We start from the raw sequence: 24,634 nt of genomic DNA, 5'->3' as shown, positions 1-24,634 counted from the left end.
AGCTCATCTGAAGGAGCGAAGCGCAACATGCTCACATTGGCCCTTAGTCAATTTGTCCCCTCCCCCTGTGCCCATATAACTTCTGAAGGTCCCTGAGCAAGAAGAATGGACTCATTTGGCAAAAGTTGCTATCAGTGCAGAAGTCTCGGTTTTGCCTAATAGTATTGGGGGACCTTGTCCCAGTTGCCAGGGCAGGCGTTTGTGAGGACTGTGGAAGCCCAGGAAGTGGTCCACCGTAGGCACGCAGCACCTCAGAGCCGGGGATGAAACTCAGAATAAGAGGGGGGAGAAATGAGAGCTCCATAACTGAACACTAGAAAACTAAACCTGCGCACCGGGAAAGGAAAGGAAGTAACTTGTACTCATGAAGAATCCAGAGTAGGGTTGTTCCACTGAAAATCAAAGTGTTCAAGAGGAAAACATCCACTGTGAATTAGGGAAGTTTTCCTATAACACGTGTCTTTGTTATTGAGAGTAACTTGCAGAAGGTTTGCATTTTTTTTTCTAAAGACAAGAGAATAGTTAGAACTCTTGCCAATGAAGAAAAACTCTTTTATAATAATCTGAAATGATGCTCAAAGTTCTAACAGTAAAACTCATGTATATTGTGTATGTGGGGCCATTGGGAGATGTGGTAAGAAGATATTGAGGGGATCATTTCATTTCCATAAGTGTACACATAGCATGTGAAATGTTTATGTTTTTGTATTTATAGGTCTTAGGAGATGACATGGCAATGTCGGTGGTTTAATCTCAGCCTATTAAACTTACTTTTTAAAAAATGAATTGACTTTGCCTATAAAAGAAAAGTCTCCTCCTGGGAGAATTTTACTTATATGCGTGTATACTTATGGGACTGTCTGTCACATAAAACGTAAGGGTTATGATGTTGCCCACAAATAATAAGTGAGGCTGTTTTTCCTATTAAGCAACTTATTGGAATTAAAAGGGAAAAACAAACAAATGCCTCTGTAATAGACTTTATTATTTATCTTTTCATTAATGTATAGTGTTCCATTGTGTTGCAATATTTTGTTGTTCCTATTCCAGGAAATTGAGAAGGATGAGTGGTTTGTTTTCTTTGCGTGTGTGTGTGTGTAGTTTGTGCATTCCTCCCCTGTATTGTTTCTGCCTACTGATTTGATTAGTGACCAAGTTCATGACTGATGTTATTAAGTTTGCTTTTAATGATTTATATAATAGCTACCCCCATGAGAAAAAAACAACCCAAGAACCCACATATCCAGAGACATGACTGGACTGGGTGTGTAATGAATGGAAACGTGGCAAACACAGCTGGCACTGAATTTAGGTCTCTTTCTGTTTCCCAGTATGGCAAAGGTGGTGGTGGCTGGGGTGGCATTTGAGGGTCACTCAGAATCCCTGAAGCAGGTTGAATCCCTTTCCTGAAGGCTGTTGTCACCTGTGCCACTGTCTCAGGGTGTAGCCATTTCTAGGGACACGCTGGTTCTGTTTGAGATGGCATCACAGTGTTTCACAATCCTGACTTGCACTATTTTGAGGCTGCCGCCCCAGAAGCAGAGTTTTCCAGGATGAGTGTGTGCACATGTGATCCGATGAGGCAGGTCATTTCTAATTCTCGTTGTGGAATCTCAGACACTCGGGAAGATTTTAAGAGAAAGTTCAGTAAAAGTGTTATTATCCCTGGGTTTGGCTGTGACAAGGGGAAACCAAGAAATGAAATCAGAACAAAGTAAAATGACATGTTGAATGGGATTTCAAAATGAACTTTGTAGGGAAGCTTTTAAAGATAATTTGGCTTTGGTTAGAGGGAGTTCCATGCAATGTTTTGATGAAAAAGTGAGTCTACATTAACTTGTGAGAGATTAAGGTGACTAATAGGTATTTGTCATTTAAGTTTCTCTAGTCAGCATCCTTGCATCTAACATGCATCCTTCTGCTCAAAGACTAAAGTGCAACCGGTGAGCACACTGCCCTGTCTGGGAGCCTAGCTCCTACCTAATTGAAGTGCAAAAATAAACACACAACACAGCCGCCGAGGAGCAGCTTAGCCTCCTCATGGTTAACAGGCAGTGCTACAGAAAACAGACTCATCTGAACATGTCATTTTGGTTTTGAAAGGGTCTCTTTAACATTCCCCTCCTCCTCTTCGTTCACCTCGAGGCTTTTGACACCCGTTTCCACAATGGAAAATGGCTCTTTTAAGACAGCGTCGTTCTCAAAAGAACACAAAGGAGGCCACAGCCAGAGCTTGCCCATCACTTGGTTAAAATGGTGGGAAATGATAGAGCTCAGAGCTACCTCTCCAAGGTAGGGATCAAAGAGAGAATGGCCACGAGGGAATTGAATTCAGAGGAAAGAGTAGGCAGCTTATTCTCTGACTGATTTATTTGGCCAGTTTGAATATAAACGGTTAAACCGCTGCTTAATAATTACTTACCCTGTTTGTAAGGACGTTGGTGCAGCCTGGTCGTTATGTCAAAGAATTGGAAATTTCCAGATAGTCAATAAAGCCATCCCAGGGCTCTGAAAGAAGAGGGATGTGTAAAAACTACTCTGCCACACACCCTCCCCTTATTTTTATCATTTGCTTTACTTTCTATCATGAGGCGAGGTGATATTCTGTCCAGAAGCCTTTCCCAGGCTGTGGAAAAGACAACAACGAAAAGGTTAGTGGCATATGCCCCGTGTCCAGCTTCTACTTGACGAGCGGTCCTTTCTTTGTTCCTCTCGCCTGCATTTCACAGTCCTCATGCCCAAGCAGCTTTCCCCTTTCCCCGCGTGCTGGACACAGTCCTTGAAAGGAGCCCGTCATCAAGGGAATCCAATTTATAAACATGCCGTGTAGCTGCACTCTTGCTCGTATTTACAAACGTGGCTCTCAGGACATTTGAGCTTGGCCCAGAGATGTTCCCTGTTGTAAAAATGCAAACCCCTTACCTCCCTTGTTGCTGCTGTGTTGACGTTGATTACAAAAAAAACATGAGAAAGGGCCATTGTGATAGTGTAGATGAGAGAGATAAAAGTCAGTGATGACGATATTGCATTTTACGTATGTCCTTTCTGATCGTCGCAAAATAAAGGGACCCTTTGGGAACATCGGAACTTCAAGACCAATTAGTGGAAACGATGCTTCTTGTGTTTGGGCATTAAATACTGGGCAGGGTTCTCTTTAGAGCGGCTGACGCTGGCAGGGAAAGAGGTACCGACCTAATTACTCTCACGCAAGAGTGAAAAATGCCTTTTGAATGCCTCTTTGGCAAATGTGTCTCATTAAGGACAAAACCAAACGCAAACCCTCTAAGAAGGAGAAATGAAGATGATAGGTAACTTGTGGCCAGGAGACTTTCTGTGTCACTGTGGGAAATGAAAACAAAGTTTGGGAGCATCAGGGGATAACCTGCTTTTGTTGAGCTTCTTCCCTGCTGCCTAAATGTTATTATTACGCGACCAACTTTATTTTCCTCATCTTTTTGGCTCTTTGTCAAGGAATGCTTTGCTCCTGGGGAAAGCAAAGACTCTCCATCCCCAAAGACAATGGAGATGCTCTTGCTCCATCTCAGCAGGGCGCCTGACCAAGCAAAGCAAGAAATTCTCCATTTGAAACTCTGGTCGTAATAGCAATTTAATTTTCATGGTGACCAAATGGGAAAATGAGAAATGAACAATAATGTCCTTTTAAAAGATTTTCTTTGTAGTTTAAAGCAAACTTGAATATTTTAAATTTCTAATTTTTTTCTTTATTATTGCTAAATTATCCCCCATTAGCAGGTCTTTAGCCAAGATGGACAAATTTTGCGATTAGTATATGATACTTATAAAAGCAGGCTACCGGTCTACTTAAAAATCCTGAATCCTGGGTGTGTGTTTCCCCCGCGTCGTATGATTAATAGCATTGATCTTACCGATGCGTTTCTCTTACCTGGTCATTCTCACGAACAGGATGTCTGTTTATGACATTCTAATCTGCCGTAGGGTCCCTATAGGTGCCCAACAAAATCAAGAGGATTAACTACTTTCATTTTATACAGTAACCAGTTGAGATAATCCAGAACAGATCAACAGCAACGGGTGTTGATTATGGCAGAACTCTACGGTGGGGTGCCCGGATTTACATTTCTAAACTACCTACCTCAGTGAGCTTGTTCAACACCCAAATACGGTCACGTTCATTGCAGGTCATGGTTATTACTAAGTGTAAAATGTGTCACTGGGCCCTACCTAGGATTATAACAACTATCATTCATTCAATAATTCATTCATATATATATACGTGTATATATGTATATATATACGTATATATATATATATATATATATATATATATATATATATATGATCTCCCTGCTTAACAAAATGCCCCCCCATACACAAGAACATTATGTATTTGGTAACTTTCTTAATTTTTAATTTTAGAGTGAAGGTATTGTACTTGTTCTAAATTTTCTAAGGTAAACTAAGTGTGCCTGTATTTTGGAAGGAATTATACCTTGTCACTAAGAAGAAAGAGACAGTGCTTTAACTTTCCAAGAAAATTAACTACAGGTAATAAGAGTCACCTGTGGCTGAAGCATCACATTAGATTATTCGGTCGAACAAGCAGGAATAAGGCAGGGAGCAGCAGTGCTGCTTGGGTGCGAGCCAAGGACACCAGAGGCCCGCTTCACAACACCACGCAACTGTTGGTTGGTCTTAAAAATGACTCTTAAAGGCAGATGGATATTTTCATCTACCAAGAACCTACAGGTGTACAGTCCAGACATGAATTTTTTCCTGTGTATGGATTACTCACTTAACATAAAGGGCAGCAGCTAATGGATTCAGGCTGATCGAATGCATTGAGATCTTGATGCTATAAGTATGTTGAGGAACTCGGCACAACACTGTGGTTAGAAGCCGCTGTGCTAGAATCGTTACTGCTCTTTTAGGTGGAAAAGATCTAATGGTGAGGTGATGGTAATGATACCTGTTACTTAAATCTACAAAGTACAAAAGGCACCTATAGATTATAGGTTTATAATATCTTTAAAATGTGTATTTTTAAATTTTAAGTCCAGTTTAATGCCTCAGAGACAAGTGTGGCTTATATAAAATAGTAAGCCAGCCAGAGAAAGACAAGAACCATATAATTTCACTCATACATGGAATCTAATGAACCAAATAAACTAACAAATAATATAGGAACAGACTGATAGATAGAAAACAGGCTGACAGCTGTCATCAGGGAGGGTGGTTTGGGGTTGGGTGAAGAAGGGGAAGGGATTAAGCAAACAAACAAACAAAAAAACCTCATAGACACAGACAAACAGTGTGGTGATTACCAGAGGAAAAGGGAGGTGGGGCGAGGTAGAAGACGGTGAAGGGGGATACATGGTCATAGAAGGAGACTTGACCTGGGATGGTAAACACACAATACAACATACAGATGATGTATTGTAGAACTGTACACCTGAAACCTATATAATTTTATTAACCAATTTTCCCCCAGTAAATTCAATAAAAGTTAAAAATAAATAAAATAACCCATCTCAAGGGATTATTTTTTCTTTATCTGGTGTCACTTGAAGATTAACCAAGAAAATTAATATAAATAAAATAACCTTTTCCCTGATAGTGACTGAAAACAAATGTACCTATTTAAATCACACCGACAGCTTGTTTTTCTAAGAAAGAAAAGTGTTACTCTAAGATTTCTTTTAAAAAGCTAATAGTGCTTGTTTTAAACCTGGCCTGCTAAGATTTTTCAGAAGGGGGAGACAGGACTTCTTTAATTCTTCCTCTACAGTTAAAATGAGTTATGCATTCACATTAGATAGAAACTTCTGAATAAAAGCCCTTGAGTGTTTTATTTCAGTTTGGATTGTTGAATCTTTAACAATTCACTTTTAAGTGACTGCAATTAACAGCAGTTTTATATGTGGCTGTATTTATATGAGGAGACTAAGTCAATCCAGTTGGAAGTGTTTTGTAATATTAAGAATAGTGTAGAAAAATCAATTGTACTTCCATAAATTGCCCCTGATGTTATTGGCTTTGATTAAACCATTCTAAGGGAAGATCCAGTTGTGTTCATTCAAACTGAAGTAATTGGCTCTTTTATGTTGCCTGTTTTTTATTATCAACGTACAGACCCAAAGGCCAGCAAACTTTCTTTCAGTCTGTGTTCAACTATTTAAACCATGTGCAAAGGGGACACATGGAGCAATTTTCTTCTGTAGCTCTTCTGCCTGAGAATTTTATAACTCGGAGGAGCTTATTGATAAAATGCATGAGAGAAAAGTAAATGGTTTGTGACTTCCTAGATAAAAAGAGGGAAGTATACAGACGAAAAAACCCCATGAAAAATGCGAAATTAAAAATAGAATTCTGGAATCGTTTTATGCTTTCATTTGTTCATTTGTTTGTTTAATGAAAATTGTGAGGTTCTAGTCATGTGAACCCAAAGTAGGCAGTAGGTATAGAAACCTCCAGGAAGGGTGTCATACTGATGAGAGCTCAGATGATTTCTATGGGCATTTTTTTAAACATACGATTGCCCAGGGAAAGGTGGCAATTCTGTTTGGGTGGCATCTAATTATGACAGCCTACACCTTCGCAGTGACTGATCATGTACAAAGAGCTATTTTCTTTATGGTATCCTTCTATAACCATATGAGGAAGACGGGCATTATTGTCACCATTTTACAGATGGGAAGGTTGAGGTGCTGAAGAGGTTAAGTGGGACTAGCTCTTTTTTATAAAGGATGGGCCCCACATTTTCTAGCTCTGGCCAGGAACAGAGCCCATTGGTATCACTGTCCATTGAGGGAGATTAAATGACTTAGCGTCACGCAAGAAAGTAAAGGTTTTTTCTTAGTACTTTAGAATTTAGAAGTGGGAATTCAGAAAGAGGTACTCTGATAATTTGTCTTAAAGTAGACCATTTAGCTTTTTAAATGAAGTCAGTTAATCATTCGTTATGTAACGTGTGCTAAGCACTGACAGCAAAGTAAGGGTCAACTTCATTATGGAGAGTTAACTGCAGTGCCTTCAATGATAAAAATAATTACCTTCAGCGATTACCCAGAGTGAAAAAGACGTTTTTGCTCCGTGGGGCCATTCTTTACCTTGCCTGCCATGATGCCTCCTTGCTCCGATCAATATATGTTCACCACGCTTTATTAGAGCCACTTGTTTTTATACAGCGTGAGCTGAAGTGACAATGCGCTAAAGGCGGTCTTCTCTTCTTTCTTTCATTCGCAACCAGGTGAAACTGGGTGAAGATGCCCCCAATTCCAGTGTGGTGCATGTCTCCAATCCCGAAGGAGGCGACAACGGTGAAAATGGTGCCCAGGAGAAGACAGTGGATGGCGCCGAGTGCCACCTCCTGGACTTCGCCAGCCCCGAGCGCCCGCTGGTGGTCAACTTCGGCTCGGCCACTTGACCGCCCTTCACTAAGCAGCTGCCGGCCTTCAGGAAACTGGTGGAGGAGTTCTCACCCGTGGCCGACTTCCTGCTGGTCTACATCGATGAGGCTCATCCCTCAGATGGCTGGGCGGTGCCCGGGGGTTCTTCTTTGTCGTTCGAGGTGAGGAAGCACCGGAGCCAGGAAGACCGATGCGCGGCAGCCCACCAGCTCCTGGAGCGGTTCTCCTTGCCGCCCCAGTGCCGAGTGGTGGCCGACCTCATGGACAACAATGCCAACGTAGCTTATGGGGTAGGCTTTGAACGCGTGTGCATTGTGCAGAGACAGAAAATTGCTTATCTGGGAGGAAAGGGCCCTTTCTTCTACAACCTTCAAGAAGTCCGGCGATGGCTGGAGAAGAATTTCAACAAGAGATGAAATCTAGATTAGCTGGTTAAAGGTATGATTGCAATAGAGCTTTTTTTTTTTTTTTTAAATATATATATGGAAAGGGAAGGAAACTAAGAACTGAATCCACTATTTCAACTGAATCTCATTGCCTCTCTGAAAGATAGGAACTTATATGTCAGAAGAACATAAACCTCTAACATCTCAATGCTTCTTTCACCACTCAAATGGCATTTGGCTAAGCAGTAGCCCCATCATTTCTCTTTCTAGAAAAAACAAAACAAAAAAACCCTGTAAAAAATTTCTGATGGAAAGGATCCCAAGATGGAGAGGAAGAAACCCTGCTTGCTACAGCTGATGCATGTTTTGGGGCCTGAAGGAAAGACATACCTGAATAACTACCATGTTAGGGAAGCTAGTGTTCTTATTAATATGAGGGGTATGGCCTAGGCTTTATTCAGCATGAACAGAGTTCAACTAGAAAATCCTTAAATATCTACTTAGAATGAGGCCTTGAACCCAGGCCATGCGGTTAGGACCTTGGTGTTTAATATGTTAGTTTCTGATGTCCTAGTTTCTACCATGTAGTGCTCTTTGCCAGTCTAAACATCCCAGAACTCACAGGTGCATTTGTAGGTATCAAGAACGATTCCTACCTGGAGGGTTTGAATGATCATCTGAAATCTGAGAGTTACTTTTGAGGCAGGCAAGGAAAGCACTAGAAGAAAACCAAGTTGACTAGCTAGGAAAAAGAGGCAGAAGGATTAGGAAGCTTCATAGAATGTCACCTTGAGAGTGGGGCTTATTTCATACCCACAGAAACATGGAAACATACACAAAGCCAGAAAAAAAAGAAGCTCAATGAAAAGTAGCATAGAGAATATACATAGGAAATTTATGTATTTATCATATAGTCCTACATTGAGGGGGAAAAGGGGGATTGGGAGAGAAAAAACCACACTCTAATATTTATATTTCTGAGAGTTTTTTTGAGAAATAATTAGTTTTTCAAACATGTTTATGATGTGTATATTCTCAGTGGGTGAATTACACCCCACGATACTGATTAAAGGTAAAACCAGTGGGTCCAGTAGTGCTGGTCTGTCTCTCTCCATCCCTACAATTATGGTGTGGCCCTAGTCACTCATGATCTCAGTCTCTGTAGAAGTGTATTCTCAATGCTGAGCTCTTCAGCTCAAAATATGTGTATACAGTCACTCTCAGATGCTGTGGGAGGTATGTGCCCTCCCCATTTGGCTGAAATACTGTTTTTCTTTCTAAGTAGGTGAACTATAATGAAAGATTGGTACAAACAAACACAGTTTCTTCAGTTGCAAAATAGAGGAAGAGAAAATTAATTTGAAATAATTCCCATCAGTAATTTTGGAGGCTTTGATATGAGGCAATCCTCAGTAGCATGGAATTTGGTTAAATGGAATTCCCATTGACATTTGAATTTGGACTTGGGTCTTCCTTTTTTGCTATTAGCTGAGGTCTTGTAATCTAAGGCCTTTATAGTGCATTAATATAAAGTTATTTTAATATATCTATACCATATTTCTCTTTAAAATGAAGACATGATAGTTTTACCTATAAGTAACATAAGTAATATTTAAATATCATAACCTCCAAAAGAATAGGCCTACAGATTTTGTATCATAAATTTAGGGATGCTATCAAGTCACGGTGTATGGTTGTGTTTATATGTACAAAGGCTCTTATGACCATTCCGTTAGTAATTGAATCATAAAATAAAACTAGTAGAAAAAGCTATCTAAAGTTGAAAATATCTTTCTGAACTAGTTGCCCTAAATGAAAAAGATGTTGGAACTGAGTTTGCAAAAACCAGAAGTCTATTTTTTTTAAAATTGGAATAACATAGTAATCCTATTACTAGTCAGTTTATTGTGTAGGTATTAAAGGACCATTTTAACTGACAGCAACATTGAAGCTTCTCAGTAGTTTAAACTCTACAAAACATACCCACAAAGAAAGCAGATTTTGAAAATGGGTCTCTATATAACAAGTTTCTGGAAAGTCACATTGATAATTGATTATTTTGGAGTTAAATAGTTAAACTCTGTAACTCAAAGCTTATCCATGGGCCCCATTGATTTTTATCTTCAAAATGGTGATGAGATTTCTGTGGTACATAAAAGCACAATTGGTTGCAACCCACCACCGTGTTGTCCTTAAACTCCCCCTTTGTTCTACATGTGCAATAATGGAACAGGATGTTAGAGAAGCTGGTGGGGGGATGAGATTTGGCGAAGGCAGTTAGTGCTGGTCGTCTGGGGAAAGGACAAATAAACAATCACCCAGTTGTGATCCCTTTTTAAAGAAAGAGAAAGTTGCATGTGTGCAGTTCCTCTCTCTGAGGATAATCCCATGGAGAAATGAGGCAGTGGAAGTAGACATACAAAGGCATAGGCTGAATATCAGGGAAAACGATATGTTCGATAGAACATAGAAGAGTCACTGGAAGAAGGACTGTTGGGGGGCCAAGGAGAACGTGAATTGACAAAGCTCAGGAATCCTGCAATATATAGCATGGCTTGGTGTTATCAGAATGATAAGCCTGTAATTGTGTAACCTATTTATCTCAATAGGAACTTTCATGATTTCCTGTGATGTATCTTTTATGAACTTAACAAGAACTCATTATTTGAGATAGAGGGGAATCGATGCTTAGCTGATATGCTCAGAGAAATTATTCGATTGTCAGTACCCACCCAACCAATCCTGTCTTTTATGAAGAATGTTCCTTTGGAAAATTGTAGTTCTTAGTCTCACAAGGCAAAATGTTACATATATGTATATATTTAAAATTTTATATGGAAAGCTTTGAGTTGTTTTTAGTACCTAAGCATCTTTTCCCCCTGTGTTTACATGGAGCTATCAGTTTAGCCTTTTAAACTGAATTAGCTCGTCTGTTATTGAAATAGTTTCCAAGCTATTTTAGGTATTCTCATAGCATCTGGATTCTCTCAAACATGTAGTGTTTGAAAGACTTATGTCTTGGAACTATTCAAAACTTACTTTATTTTATTTTTATTTTATTTTATTTGAAAATAGTAGTGGAATCAACAACGACTTTTTTAAACGGGCATGAATGAAATGCCTGCACAGTAATGTAGACGTATTTGATACAGGCATTCAAATGTAACTGACCTCTTTAGAAACAGATTAGAACCTCCGTTCTTGCTTTGTATAGCTAAAGTGACAGTCATTTAACTTATCTGACTTTTTATATTTATATTTTGGATCTCCGGTCCTATGTCTTCACCTTGTTTATAGAATGTACCCCTGATTTTTGGCAATATCAACTTCTAAATGGCGTATTGATTTAGTTAAATTCTGCCATTAACCAGGAAATGCCTATTCTATGATCAAGGAGAAAAGACAAGACGGCTGCCTTTCATTTCGCTTGAGTATATTTCACCAGCTGGGCTCTTGAATAAAAATTAGGAAATTTTGTGAGGTCATGCTTGAGTACTGCCCGGCTGCCTAAAACCCCAGAGAGGCAGGTGAAAGGCAGTACCTAGGCCTTCGGGAAAACGCCCAGCTGGATACAAGGTAGCCTCGGCATGGCCTATGGGCTATGCCCAAAGCAAGAGGAATGCACTGATGTACAGGACTCCCCATTCTGCAAATCCTAAGAGGGCCGACCTGGACACTTATTCCACTTGACCTCTGACAGATGGTTTGGAAAAATAAGCTCAATTAGAATTACGTGGCCATTGCAAAGAGGAAAACACAGACATCAACTTCTGTCCCATTGAAGAATTAATGAAAACCTCTACCAGCATTTAAAGCTTTTCAGAACATGCCCAGTGTGGTATCTCCCAGCAGTGGAGATTAACAATGAGCCTTTTAATCTAGGAGCTTTTTTGTTTTTTAAAAAAAAGATATTGCCAAAAATCAGAGCTAAAGTGGTTTTTTGTTATATTCAAACCTCCTCCCTGCTTCCTCCTTTATCTTAAAAATAGAAGCTAAACCCAGTCTTGATGTGCCAGTCTAGAATGGGGCACAAGGACCGACCTCTGCTTGGCCATTAGCACTCTTGCAGTGTCCTGAGGTCCTCTAGGAAAGAAGGGGCGGGGCCTGGGGGACTCGGGAAGCTGTTAACTGGGAAGACCTGGGCTCCGAGGGCCTGGTCTGCTGATTTGGGAAGATTCTAAAAGAAGCTTCGCACCTTTGGAGGAGGGCTGTGTGTCACTGAGTGACTAGGATGAGCCAAAGGGCCACTTCCTAAGGCCTTACATTCTGGATAGCACCAGAAGCGAGGCCTCAGACTTAAGAGACCCAGCTCTGTTCCACAGTGAGTCTGAACCAACAGAAAGCAAACATGTGCAGACATCCAAACAAGACTGCTCATGCAAGTTGGGGCTCGCTGCCTGTCTTGGGCAGCAGCACCAGAGCTCCAGGGAGTTTATTTAATATTTATTGAGGAGACTTCGAAGACCCAGGCGATGTTTAATGAACTCATTATTTTGGCTCAAAACTCCCCTCCCCCCAAAAAACAAACAGGTAAACACAGAAATGAAAGAAGCCCACAGAAGGGGTTGGTAAATGAGTAAAATTCTCTCAAGGCTTCTACAGGCCACGTCACTGGTGGGTGTGGTTTTCACGTGTGTGAGAATTGGGCAATGTGAATGCAGAAGTGTCCAGTACTTTACAACCAAAGCAATGAAAAGATATTGGGTAGGGAATGCTGGCCAGTTTTGTTTAGTTTTGCATCACATTATCACCAGACTCCATCACTTGCCCAAGTAATCGGGCCCCCGAAGCGGGAGATTGGGATGTGCGAAGGCTGCCAGTGTGCGAATGATAACTGCTGACGAAAGAGTCATCGACTCAGTTAGTGGTTGGATGTAGTCACATTCGTTTGCCTCTGCCCATCTTTGTCTTCCCAGCAAGGAGAATATTCGGGGCACGATGCCTGGAGTACTGGGTAAATGTGGTGAGAACGCATGAGTGTATCTGCTCCTTGGTTGCAGAAACAGAAATGCTTTGGAGACTATCAGTAGAAAGAGTGTAATTATATTGGTGCTGAGTGGTATGTGTGCTTTTACAATTTGTTCTTGTATTTTAATAAACTTTGAATAAAAGAATAAAGTTACTCTTTGGTTCTATTTATTTATTTTTGAGTTACCCTCTAGACCTTGTCCTTGGCTGGAACACATTCATGGTTGACAAGGGAAAGAGAATCCATCATTCTAATATTTATTCCTTGGTATTTGTGGGCAAAGTTGCCAGCAAGGCCAGGTTATTTTAATCTCTTGCTGTGTGCCAGAGTCTTCAAGGAAATCAAGACAAGTTAAAAGAAAATCTTCAGATATTTTCCATATTCATGAACAAGTTGCACACAGAATTCGTGGAAAGGCGCCTGTTAAAGAGACTGTGCAGCAAACTTCTACTTGGTTATATTTACACCCCAGGTTCTCTAAGTGTAATAAAGAAACTTTCCAGGAAGTTGGTTAAAGCAATACACACACACAAAAAAAACACACACACATAGTGTGTGTATGCATGTATGTGTGTGTGTGTTAAGTATATATGTATGTATGTATATATATATATATATATATACACACATATAATCTATTATATAATTGTCAGTACATTAATGTGGAAAGAAAAAACCATCATCTGAACACATTTATATTAAGCACTTTCCACTGTGAGAAGGTATAAAGCATATGAATGGTTTACAGAGGTAATGGTCTGTTAATGACAAGGATATATTCGCAACATGGTTAAATATGTGCCTTTTGTTCCTGAAAACAGGTGACTTAAACAAAGTATTAGTATGTGTTGAGACTCTTGCTCATGATTCCCTCACATACTAATTTCATTAATATTTGTAGTGTCTTTTCCTGAATTTTAATGGAAATTTAAAGAACCATGACTTTGACAACTATTGCTTTAGTTTCTAGTCTTTGTAGGGTGCGCCTTGTGCTAGGTGCAATTGGATGAGCAAAAGCAGTAAAACTAAACTCATAAAGATATGACTTCCTCGAGGAACCTGTTACCCATTCATCAAGACTGCAAGTGACAAACTCAAATGAGTCTACAACAAAACAAACAAAACAAAACAAAACAAAACAAACAAAACAAAACAAAATGGCAAATTTAGTGGCCGATGTAACCAAACCCTGGGAATGACTGGGATGAAACTTCCCTCAGGGACAACTGGATCCAGGGACTTAGAAACACTCAGTGCTTTCTAGGTCTTTCGTCTCGTCTCTTTTTGGGGTGTCAGCTTTTTTGTTCAGACTGGTTTTGACTTATGTTGGCTGACCTGGTTGGGCAAAGCGTCTCACTTGCATTCTAACTCTAAGATGGCTCAGATAGAGTTTGGCCCTACCTGCAGCGAAGGACCTGAATTGGACTAACTTGTGTTACACGCCCACTCTGTTGCCATGGGAGGAGGGTCTGTTACCAGAAGGAGAGCAAGAGGTGCTGGGAAAATACAAAGGTATCAGAAGTTAACTCCGTGACCATTATTATTTTTGTTTTACTGGGGTGATGTTAGTTAATAACATCATATACATTTTAGGTGTATAACATTATCATTCAATATCTGTGTACTCTACTGCACGCTCATCACCAAAAGTCTGGTTGCCTTTCATTAACATACATTTGACCCCTTTTACCCGTTCACCCTCCCCCACCCCTTTTTCCCTCTGCTGACCACCATTCTGTTGTCCGAATCTCTAAGTTTGTGTGTGTGTTTTTAGTTCATTTGTTACTTTTTTGTTTTATATTCTACATATAAGTGGAAGGTATTTTTTTGTACTTGTCCATCTGACCTATTTTACTTGGCAAAGTACCGTCAAGATCTATCCACATAGCACAGTGGTTAGACTTTTGTAAAACTTACAAAATGATCCCCCAATAAGTCTAGTTCCCACCTGATGCCACACATAGTTACTACAACATTATTAACAGTATTCCCTAACTTTATCTTTTTTATTGCTAAGTAGTGTTTCTCTCTATCTCTCTCTCTCTCTCTCTCTCTCTCTCTCTCTCTCTATATATATATATATATATATATGTATATATATATATATATATATCTTTTTTAATTAGTGTTTTCATATTCTTTAAGTAAATACCCAGAAGAGGAATTGCTAGATCATGTGGTAGTTTTGTTCTTAATTTCTTAATGAAACTCCATACTGTTTTCCAAAGTGGCTGCACCGATTTACAATCCCACCAACAGTGTATGAGGGCTCCTCTTCTTCACTTCCTCTCCAACACTGGTTACTTCTTGTCTTTTTGATAATAGCCATCCTAACAGATGCGAGGTGATATTTCATTGTGGTTTTGATTTGCGTTTTCCTAATCATTAGTGGTGTTTAACATCTTTCATACGCCTGTTGGCCATCTGTATGTCTTCCTTGGAAAAATGCCTGTTCAGAGCCTCTGAGTGAGCAGTATTTTAAATTTTCCTGATAATAAAACTTAAATAAAGATACAAGGGCACCTCAATAAGTGATATGACAACAAATAAGAACAAGGTCAGTCGCAGCCAGTATTGCTCAGTGCACATACCTCGGTTGCAGGTTTGATCCCTGGCCCTGGTTGGGGCATGTGCGGTAGGCAACCAATCGATGTGTCTCTCTCACTTTGATGTTTCTCTCTCTCTCTCTCTTTCCCACTCTTTTTCTCTCTCTCCCTTCCACTCTCTCTGAAAAGCAATGGAAAAAATATCCTCAGGTGAGAATTAAAAAATAAAAAGAACAAGTTCAGAAAAGAAGGGGCCGTATAGATAGAGCTGTCAGGAGTGATTTGTAGAGTTCAAACAAACTTGAACTAGGAGGATGGGCAGGATTTAGATAGGGAAGAAGATGGCCTGTTTTCCACTTTGGAAGTCAGTATGTATTTACTAAGTGCCCATGAGTTGTGATTAAAGAGGCCAAATCAGTCAAAAAATAAGACACTAAATATATCCATCATCCTTAGATAGGATAATTCAATTCAGTTCAGTAAGAGTTGAGAGAACTGAGGATAGGAGCTATGCTTTATATTTCTTTATGTTTCTCCCTCTCTTGGGTGAGCAGAGATTTAAATCACTAAAGTTCAATCACTAATGAATGTTTTGAGCACCTATTAAGTCATAAATAAAGTACTAGCCACCTGAACACTACATTCAGTGGGTGTACATACAGATGGTATAAGAGAAGGTTTCTCATACTGTAAGTGTTTACAGTCTAGTTGGTAAGTGAAACACTTAAACATGATAATATCTAATGTACCAGATATAATCTCCAAACGTACTGAGCCTTAGAACCTTGAAGTTTTTCCATTTAACTTCGTCTAGATGGACCTATAGAAGAAACTGGAGTGGGGGGGGGGGATGTAGAAAAGGGTATTTTAAAAATAAGGTAATCTTCCAGGGAGCATTGAGCCCTTAAAGATTTTCCAGGAAAATTTGCCATAAAATTCCTAAGGATAATGCACTGTACTGGGGCACTTTGCAAAGGCATTCAGAACCCTTTTCCAATTTCCACATGGGTTAAGGTTCACTGTGGCTTAGTCATCTTAGCTGCTATGTCCTAGGTTTGTGCAATAGCCGAAAGGAAGATATGCTAGTGTAAGAGGCATAGAATAAATCCCCAACGTACACTAGGGCAAAAACTTGTGATAAGGAAAATGCAAGACCTGTTATTGTGAAGTTAGTAAGATATCCTGGGTGAGCTTGCACATCTAGACATTGGGAATTCAAGGGGCCTACCTTCCAGAACCAAGGTGGGCTATAGCTCTGCTACAGTTTGGCTCAACTTGTAGCTTTAATATCCAGGGGGAGCAATTCTGGGTCCTGCAGCTGCCTAGGTTTTCTAGAGTAGTGACAGAGATCCCAGGTATCTTTTGTGTTCATTTTAACTGGCCCAGACCAAGGAATGCTAGAGGTCCAGGAGCCCACTCATTCCCATTCCTGCTTCTGAAAAGGGACTTGAACTTCTGTTTCCTCTCTTGCCTTTGTCATCCCTTTCATATTTTCCAACTCTCTTCAAAAAAAGTAAGAACTTTAACCTGAATGCAGTGAGCATGGAAATGAGATAGGGTGGAGCAGATTGTATAGTTAATAAAGTCTGTGTAGTTCTGGCAAAAAATCTCGATTTATACATTTTAGACAACACCTATGAGGCAATTTAGGTAATTTATGAGAATGTGTGCAGACCACAGCCCTAGGAATCCTCATAGTCCACTCCCACAGGCAGTGGCATCTCCACTTAGTGTTGCAGGTTATTTATCTGCTTTAGCCACCAAGTTTTCATTGCCTCTTGTCTTTCTGCTCACCTATGCTTCCTAGGTTACCTTTGCTTTTTTTAACTGTTTCAGGTTTAGGTGCTCCACCAATTCTAATGGGGGAAGGAGTGCATTGTAAATGTTTGACAGAGTAAAGTTTCTTTAAAGTGAATAAAATCCAAAGGGAAATTCTAGTAATTTCCATTCTCTGAAGGCACCAGGAGAACCAAGTCCCCCATTTACAACTGTCATCATTCTATGGAGACAAACTTCCCTTGCTTTTGTAATAGCTGCGCTTTCCTTCACCAAACCCAACACTAATTATTCCACTACTGACTATCCATTTAAATGTGCGCCCTATTATGCATTAAGGATGTATAAGTATAGGCTATTATATGTTGTAATGACCGAAACCCTTTAAATTCATTCTTTACCACCATTTCTTATGGAAAAATTTCTTTTGGTATATGTGTTTTCAGTTGGTGTTTGTTAAAAGCACCTCCCTTGGGTACATCAGGGAATGCCGACTCATATTTTGGAAAATTCAAAGTTCTGGCCTGCATCCATTTCATCCCTGGTCCTGGTGCTCAGGGCTTCCACACAGATCGGTGATTGATACCAGGTTCTCGTTTTAGTTATACCTTTAGGAGATTTGTTATTTTATATTACTGGTCAACATTTATGTATCCATCCATAGATATATTACTAATAGTCATCTATGTAGTTCATTCCATGGTATGAAATGGTTACCTTCTAAACCCTAGAGAAAAGAGAATCCCCTTCATATAATTAAGGGGAGAGACAGGTTGAACCCCAATTGAATTGACAGTTGCCATCCTAGTGACCAGGTAGAAGAGACTAGGCATGTTCCTTCTGGGTGTGCCGTGATTATGAAAAAGACATAAAGAAATTACTCAGGGTAGGGGCTATTTCTGTTTCTTAATGATTCAGGTACATCTAGTTACACCTGTAGCCCAGAAACACCAAACGTGTTTTCATGCTGGTTTGTGTGGAGCTGGGAGGCCTCCAAAAAACATCCAAGTGGTGATAATCCCTTGAGTGCTGTGTTGCTTCACCGGCTTCTTAGTCACTCTTTGGAAACAGCCCTTTAAAGTCACCAGTGACGTTCTAACCTAGACAATTCCAGAGGTAAATTTTTTCTGTCCTCGCTTTATATTTCACAGCATTTGGCACTTCTAACTCTTACAGCTTCTCTCTCTTTTACTGTTCCCTCATCCCATTTAGTCTATTAAAAGTAGGTGTGTCTATAGGATTATTCCTATGTATTCTGTCTTCTTTCTTGTACACTTTCTGAAATAAGCAGAGAGGAAATGTCATTGCAGATTGCACTAGTTGTGGTTAGCATTAGGTTTGCCTGTGAGGAGCAGAGACCTAAACGAATAATGCCTTAAACAAGAAAGAAGCTTGGTTTTCTCTCTCATGTGAAAGGCCTGAGGTAGGCAGTTGGCAGCAGGTATGGAAGCCTGGTTCTGTGCACTCCTTAGAAAGCCAGGCTCCTTCCAGCTTTCTGCTCCGGCCAACCTCATGATGCCTCACAGTCCTTATATACTCATACACCAGGCAGAAGGGTAGAGAAAGAAAGAAAGAACAGAATAAAAGGGTAAAAGATGTGTCTACCAGCCATCTTTTAAGGAGAGTATTAGAAACTGTTTTGTGGACATTTCTACTTATATCCCATCTTGTCACAAGAAGATCCTACCTGCAAAGAAGGTTAGAAAATGTAGTCTTTACACTGCACACCCATGTGCCTATCTGAAAAATCTATCACAGTACAAAGGGAAAACATATTTGTAAAGATACTTGCCTATATTTTCTTCTAGCAGTTTTAATATTTCCTTTTCATAAGTATGCATTTTATTGAACTGGAGCTAATTTTGTTTATGACATTAGGTAAGAAATCTAAGTTCACTTTACTTTCCTATGAGATAATTACTGCAGCATCCTTTATTCCTTTTCTCCCAACGATCTATCGTGCCAGTTCTGATAGGTTTCCATACATGCATGGGTCTGTCCCTATGCTCTCTCTCCTGGATTTTCTATTTGTCTTTCTCTAAACCAATAGTATACTAGATCTTTATTAGGTTGAACCATGAAATGTTACCAATATTTGTTTTTGACCTATAAAAATGTTATTTTCATATGATCTGAAACTAATGCTATGGTTTCATAGTAAGCTTTGTTATTACAAATTTCTCCTCCTACTTTTGTCACACATACTTTTCTTCTTAGGGAACATCTTGGTTACTTTTTGGCACTTTGCTTTTTCATATAATTTCAAAGTCAGCTTGCCAAATTCTTAGAAAGAACATCTTTTAGTACTTTAATAGGAATTTTGCTGAATATAGATTATTTTGTGGGATAATTGTCATCTACATGGTATTGCCTCTTCCTAGCCATGAACATGGTATATCTTTCCATTTATTTAAATATTCTTTAGTGGTTTTCAATACAGTTTTGTAATTCCTCAATAAATATCTCACACATTCTGACATGTTATTTTGGTAAAACATTTTAGTTCTGTCTTTTTCAAATTACTACCATTTTATACACATTGTTTATTTCTATATACTTACATGTTGACCAATTTATTTGCTTACCAGTCCTTCTTAAATACCAGGTGTACCCTGTGAGATGAGTTTCTCTTTTCCTAAAGTATATCCTTTAGTATGACTCTTGTTGTTACTGCTTTGTTTAATTGTATTTTTGATAATTTTATATTCTTCCTTCTGGCTGACATTAATTTATAGAGATTATGAGGAATCTACATTAAGAGGATTGTTCCTCTAGATAGGATCAGTATTTCCTTCTGTCAAGTGTCCTGGGCAACTAATAACCTGAAAGTCCTTAAAAATTGATTTTATTTGCAGTTTAGTAGAATGCAAAGATAAGTGTTCAAGTCCCTAACCCATGTGAAGGCAGGTTTTTTTTCTTCTTCTGTTTTGTTGTTTTGTAAATTTTATTTTATTTATTTTTTATTGTTTAAAATATTACAGAGGTCCCTTTTTCTCCCCATTCCACCCCTCCCCACCCATCTCCCCAGTACCTCACCACACCATTGTCTGTATCCTTGGGTTATGCAGATATGCATATAAATTTTTTGGTTATACATTTCCAGGGAAGAATTATTTTTCCTTTCTACCAAAATCTAAGGCAAACTGGTTCCTCTGCTGTTCTCTTTCCCAGTACATGAAATTTTTTTCTGCCTTACATTTTTGTTGTGGAAACATCCCTTCCAGTTACCCAACTCTCTTCTTGTTTGATTTCTTACTGTGACCCAAACTGAGGTATTTCTTACCTTACCTGGTCTTGACCATTAAAATCTAACCATCTAGATACCTGTTGTCAGGACATGCCCCTGGGCAGTTGCAACTTCAATACTTGCTTATACTCAGTTTCAGGCTCTTTTCTGCTTCTTTTTTTTTTTTTAATCTGAATTTATCTTACTTTCTTGGTTGATCATCTGTGCATTTTATTTTATTTATTTATTTTCTAAAATACATATTTTTATTAATTTCAAAGAGGGAAAAGGAGAGGGAGAGAGAGATAGAAACTTCAGTGATGAGTCATTGATCAGCTGCCTCCTGTACAACCTCTACTGGGGATCGAGCCTGCAACCAGGCCATGTGCGCTGACTGAAATCGAAACCACCATCTCCTGGATCATAGGTCAATGCTCAGCTGCTGAGCCATGCCAGCCAAGTGATCATCTATGCATTTTAAAGTCTATTTTGTCTTATATTATCCAGAATTAATTAGAGATAATCATAAAAGTATTTTCTGGAATATATAGCCAACCCTATTACTGAAAGCAGTACTTGCTGCTTTTCATTCCTATGGAATGTTATCCATTCTAATAATTATTATCATCAATTCTATGCTAAGGACAGTGATTCCCAAATCTACATCTTCAGACCTAAACTCTCATCTGCTTTCTATTTCCCATGGGCATTTGCTAGTATGAACTAGCAACTTGAATATTTCATCAGCTGTTAAAAATCAAGGTATCCACAAAGTGAAATTTATTTTTTCCACAAATTGATTCCCCTATCAAATGTTGCTATTTTGTTTTTATTTTATTTTATTTTATTTTATTTTATTTTTATTTTATTTTTTTATTTTATATCTTTATTGTTGAGAGTATTACAGGTGTCCCATTTTTTCCCCCCAATTGACCTCCTCTACTTCTCTCCCACGCCATCCCCAGGCCTTCACCTCATTATTGACTGTGTCCATGGGTTATGCATATATGCATATAACTTCTTTGGTTAATCTCTTCCCACCCTTCACCCCCCTTCCTTCTTTCGTCTGAAATATGATCGTCTGTTACATACGTCAATGTCTCTGGATCTATTTAGTTCATCAGATTCTTTTGTTCATTAGCTTCTTCTTAAACTTTTCAACCCTTCAACTTTTCCTGTAGTGCTGGTCTGGTGGTGATGAACTCCTTTAGCTTTTTCTTATCTGTGAGGCTCTTTATTTGACCTTCAATTCTAAATGATAGCTTTGCTGGGTAGAGCAATCTTGGTTGTAGTTCCATGTTTTTCATCACTTTGAATATTTCTTGCCACTCCCTTCTGGCCTGCAAAGTTTCTGTTGAGAAATCAGCTGACAGTCGTATGGGTGCTCCCTTGTAGGTAACTAATTGCTTTTCTCTTGGTGCTTTTAAGATTCTCTCTTTGTCTTTAGCCTTTGGCATTTTTATTATGATGTGTCTTGCTGTGGGCCTCTTTGGGTTCCTCTTGTTTGGGACCCTCTGTGTTTGCTGGACTTGTAAGTCTATTTCTTTCCCCAGGTAGGGGAAGTTTTCTGTAATTATTTTTTCAAATAGGTTTTCAATTTCTTGGTCTGTTTCTTCCCCTTCTGGCACCCCAGTAATACAAATGTTGGGCCTCTTGAAGTTGTCCCAGAGGTTCCTTATGCTATCTTCATATTTCTGTATTCTTTTTTCTTTTTGCTCTTCTGGTTGGGTGTTTTTTGTTTCCTCATGTTCCAAATTGCTGATTTGATTCTCAACGTCCTCTACTCTGCTTTTGATTCCATGTAAATTATTCTTCATTTCAGTTCCTGTAGCCTTCATGTCAAATTGGTACTTTATTATGTTATCGATTTTCTCAGTTATTTCCCTAATAGTCTGCTTAAACATCCTTATAAACAAAATTCTGAACTCTGTATCTGTTAGCTTGCTTGGATCTATTTCATTTAGTTCCTCTTCTAGAGATTTCTTCTGTTCTTTCCTTTGTGACATGTTTCTTTCCCTCCACATTTTGGCTGCTTCCAGGAGTTTGTTTCTATGTATTAGGTAGAGCGGCTATGTCTCCTGGAATTTGTAGAGTGGCTTTCTGTAGTAGGTGTCCTGTAGAGTCCAGTGGCTCAGCCTCCCCTGTCACCTGAGCTGGGCCTTCCAGGTGCTCCCCTGTGTGGGCTGTGTGCACTGTCCTGGTGTAGTTGAGCCTTGATTGCTGTTGGCGTCACTGGGAGGAGCTGATCCCCCGGCCAATCAGCAGTGAGGACAAAGCTGCTGTGCTGGAGACCCTATGGATCAGGGTTTACTTCAGTGGAGCTTTGGTGTTCACCAAGTGCGTCCTTGAGTGTCACTCGTGGATGTGGTAGGGCTGTAATCCAGCTTGGTCCAGTCTGACCACCAGGTGCACTGTCTCTGGGCCCTCCCGGGAGGGGCAAAGTCAGCCTCTGCCAGTGCCTTGCCCAGGGCCACCCAGCATGAGCTACACAGCAAACCGTAGTTGGCTGCTCCTTGTGCTGGGCTTGGAGGTGCCCAGGAGAGGCCAAGCTATGAGCCAGTGCAGCTGCCGCTAGTGCCAGGCCTGGGGCCACTTATCAAGCTGTGTAGGGCCTGCTGCTGCTTGTTTGAGAGATTTTAGGAAAGTCCTAAGCATGAGGCTCAAGAGGCCACTTGCACAGAAAAGCCCCTGGAAATGGCCTGGATGAGCTGCAGGTGGGGAGGGGCGGGGCCTCCGGGAATCACGGGGCGGGGCCAGAGGTGAGTCAGGCGCTGGCGATTCAAATATGGCGCCTGCCTGCCGGCCGTGTGCGGGGAGGACTCGCCAAAGGAGCCATGGCCTCTGCCAGCCCTTCTGCCCGGGAGGAAGCCGCCCTCCGCCTCTCGCCCGGATCTCAGGCAGGTTAGTTCCTCCCCGAGTGTCCCGGGTCCTTTCAGGCTGCTCCCGGCGCTGGGCTCAGAGGGAGCGTCCGAGTGAGTCCGTGCCGGGCCCTTTAGAGGAGCTGCTGGGGCTCCCGCGGCCTCCGCGACTCTCAGGGACAGTCCCCGCTGGTTTCACAGCCCGAAGGTTGGGGACGTCTCTTCCCGGCCCTGGAGCCCTGGGCTGGGGGCCTGCTGTGGGGCTGAGACCCCCCTCCTCCGGGAAACCCCCACCGCCGAGATTCCCTCCCGGGTTTACCCCGCAGCACCGGGTGTGGGCCCCAGGCCGCGTCTCTGTGATCCAGCCCCGAACCACCCACGTCTCCGCCCCTCCTCCCGGTCTCGGCGCTTCTTCAGTCCCCTGGTTGTGGGGCTTCTTTCAGCAGGATCTCAGGAGGCTCTTTGTGATGGTGGTTCTGTATTTAGTTGTAGTTTTGATGTGGTTGCGGGAGGCGGCGGGTGCAGCTGTTCCCTACGCCGCCATCTTGTTTCTCCCTCTCTATTTTGTTACTTTAACAAGTCAAAATAATTCCTAATTTTTTTACTATAAACCTTGAAAATACTAGAAATAATTACTTTACCTTCATATTTGTATGCAATCTGTCACCATGTTCTCTTTTTTGCCCCAATATCTATAAGTTATAATTTCTAATCCCTACCAAGAATATATGACCTTAGTCATCTTAAGATTAATTTGATATCATTTCAATGCATCTAGCACATATTGATCATCTGCTTTGTAAAATGTAGTGTGTAAGCTGCCACAGATGATACAAAAGACATATTATTGGGCCTTTTCCTTGAGAGTCATGGTTTCAAACAACTAATATAAAAGGGGTTATCTACTAAATTCACATATATTGCCCGGCCGGCATAGCTCAGCGGTTGAACATCAACCTATGAACCAGGAGATCACAGTTCGATTCCTGGTCAGGGCGCATGCCCAGGTTGAGGGCTCGATCCCCAGTGGGGAGCATGCAGGAGGTAGCCGATCAATGACTCTCTCATCACTGATGTTTCTCTCTCTCCCTCTCCCTTCCTCTTTCTGCAATCAATAAAGATTTAAAAACAAATAAATAAATTCACATATATTACTATTTAATTAAGTTTTGACTAAATGTAATAATGCCTGATCGACTGGATCAAGTAATACATGTATGGGTGGGGACAAGAGAGAAGAGCTTTCAGTGTTTGCTGGAGTTAGGGAATGACACCAAAGGCAACATAAAGAAAAGCAGAGCTGAGAGAGATGGTTTACTGACGACATCATTTCAGTACCTACATCTAGCCATATAGTCTAGCTAAATAAGTGAAGAAAGTCCCCTCCTTCCTTTTAAAATCTTTCTTTACATGCTTCTTGCTAACCTCTTTTTCACTTTTTAAAAAGAAATCTAACATTTTATTCTAGCCAGCCTTCATTTTCCT

General features: G+C 40.3%; 1 protein-coding gene across 2 annotated transcripts in view; it reads left to right on the top strand.

Moving 5' to 3' along the window:
• Positions 1-11,666, top strand: part of DIO2 (iodothyronine deiodinase 2) — a 189,271-nt gene extending 177,605 nt beyond the window's left edge. For both annotated transcript variants that reach the window (XM_081148465.1, XM_081148466.1), the window contains one exon: positions 7,229-11,666. In XM_081148465.1, coding sequence (XP_081004591.1) covers positions 7,229-7,804 — 576 coding nt within the window. In that variant the 3' untranslated portion in view covers positions 7,805-11,666. The remainder of the gene's footprint in view (positions 1-7,228) is intronic.
• The last annotated feature ends 12,968 nt before the right edge of the window (positions 11,667-24,634 follow it).

Source organism: Miniopterus schreibersii (genome assembly GCF_964146895.1).
Source record: "Miniopterus schreibersii genome assembly, chromosome: 1".
NCBI lineage: Eukaryota > Metazoa > Chordata > Mammalia > Chiroptera > Miniopteridae > Miniopterus > Miniopterus schreibersii.
The sequence above is the reverse complement of the archived record's forward strand: the minus strand, read 5'-3'. Positions and strand labels throughout refer to the sequence as shown.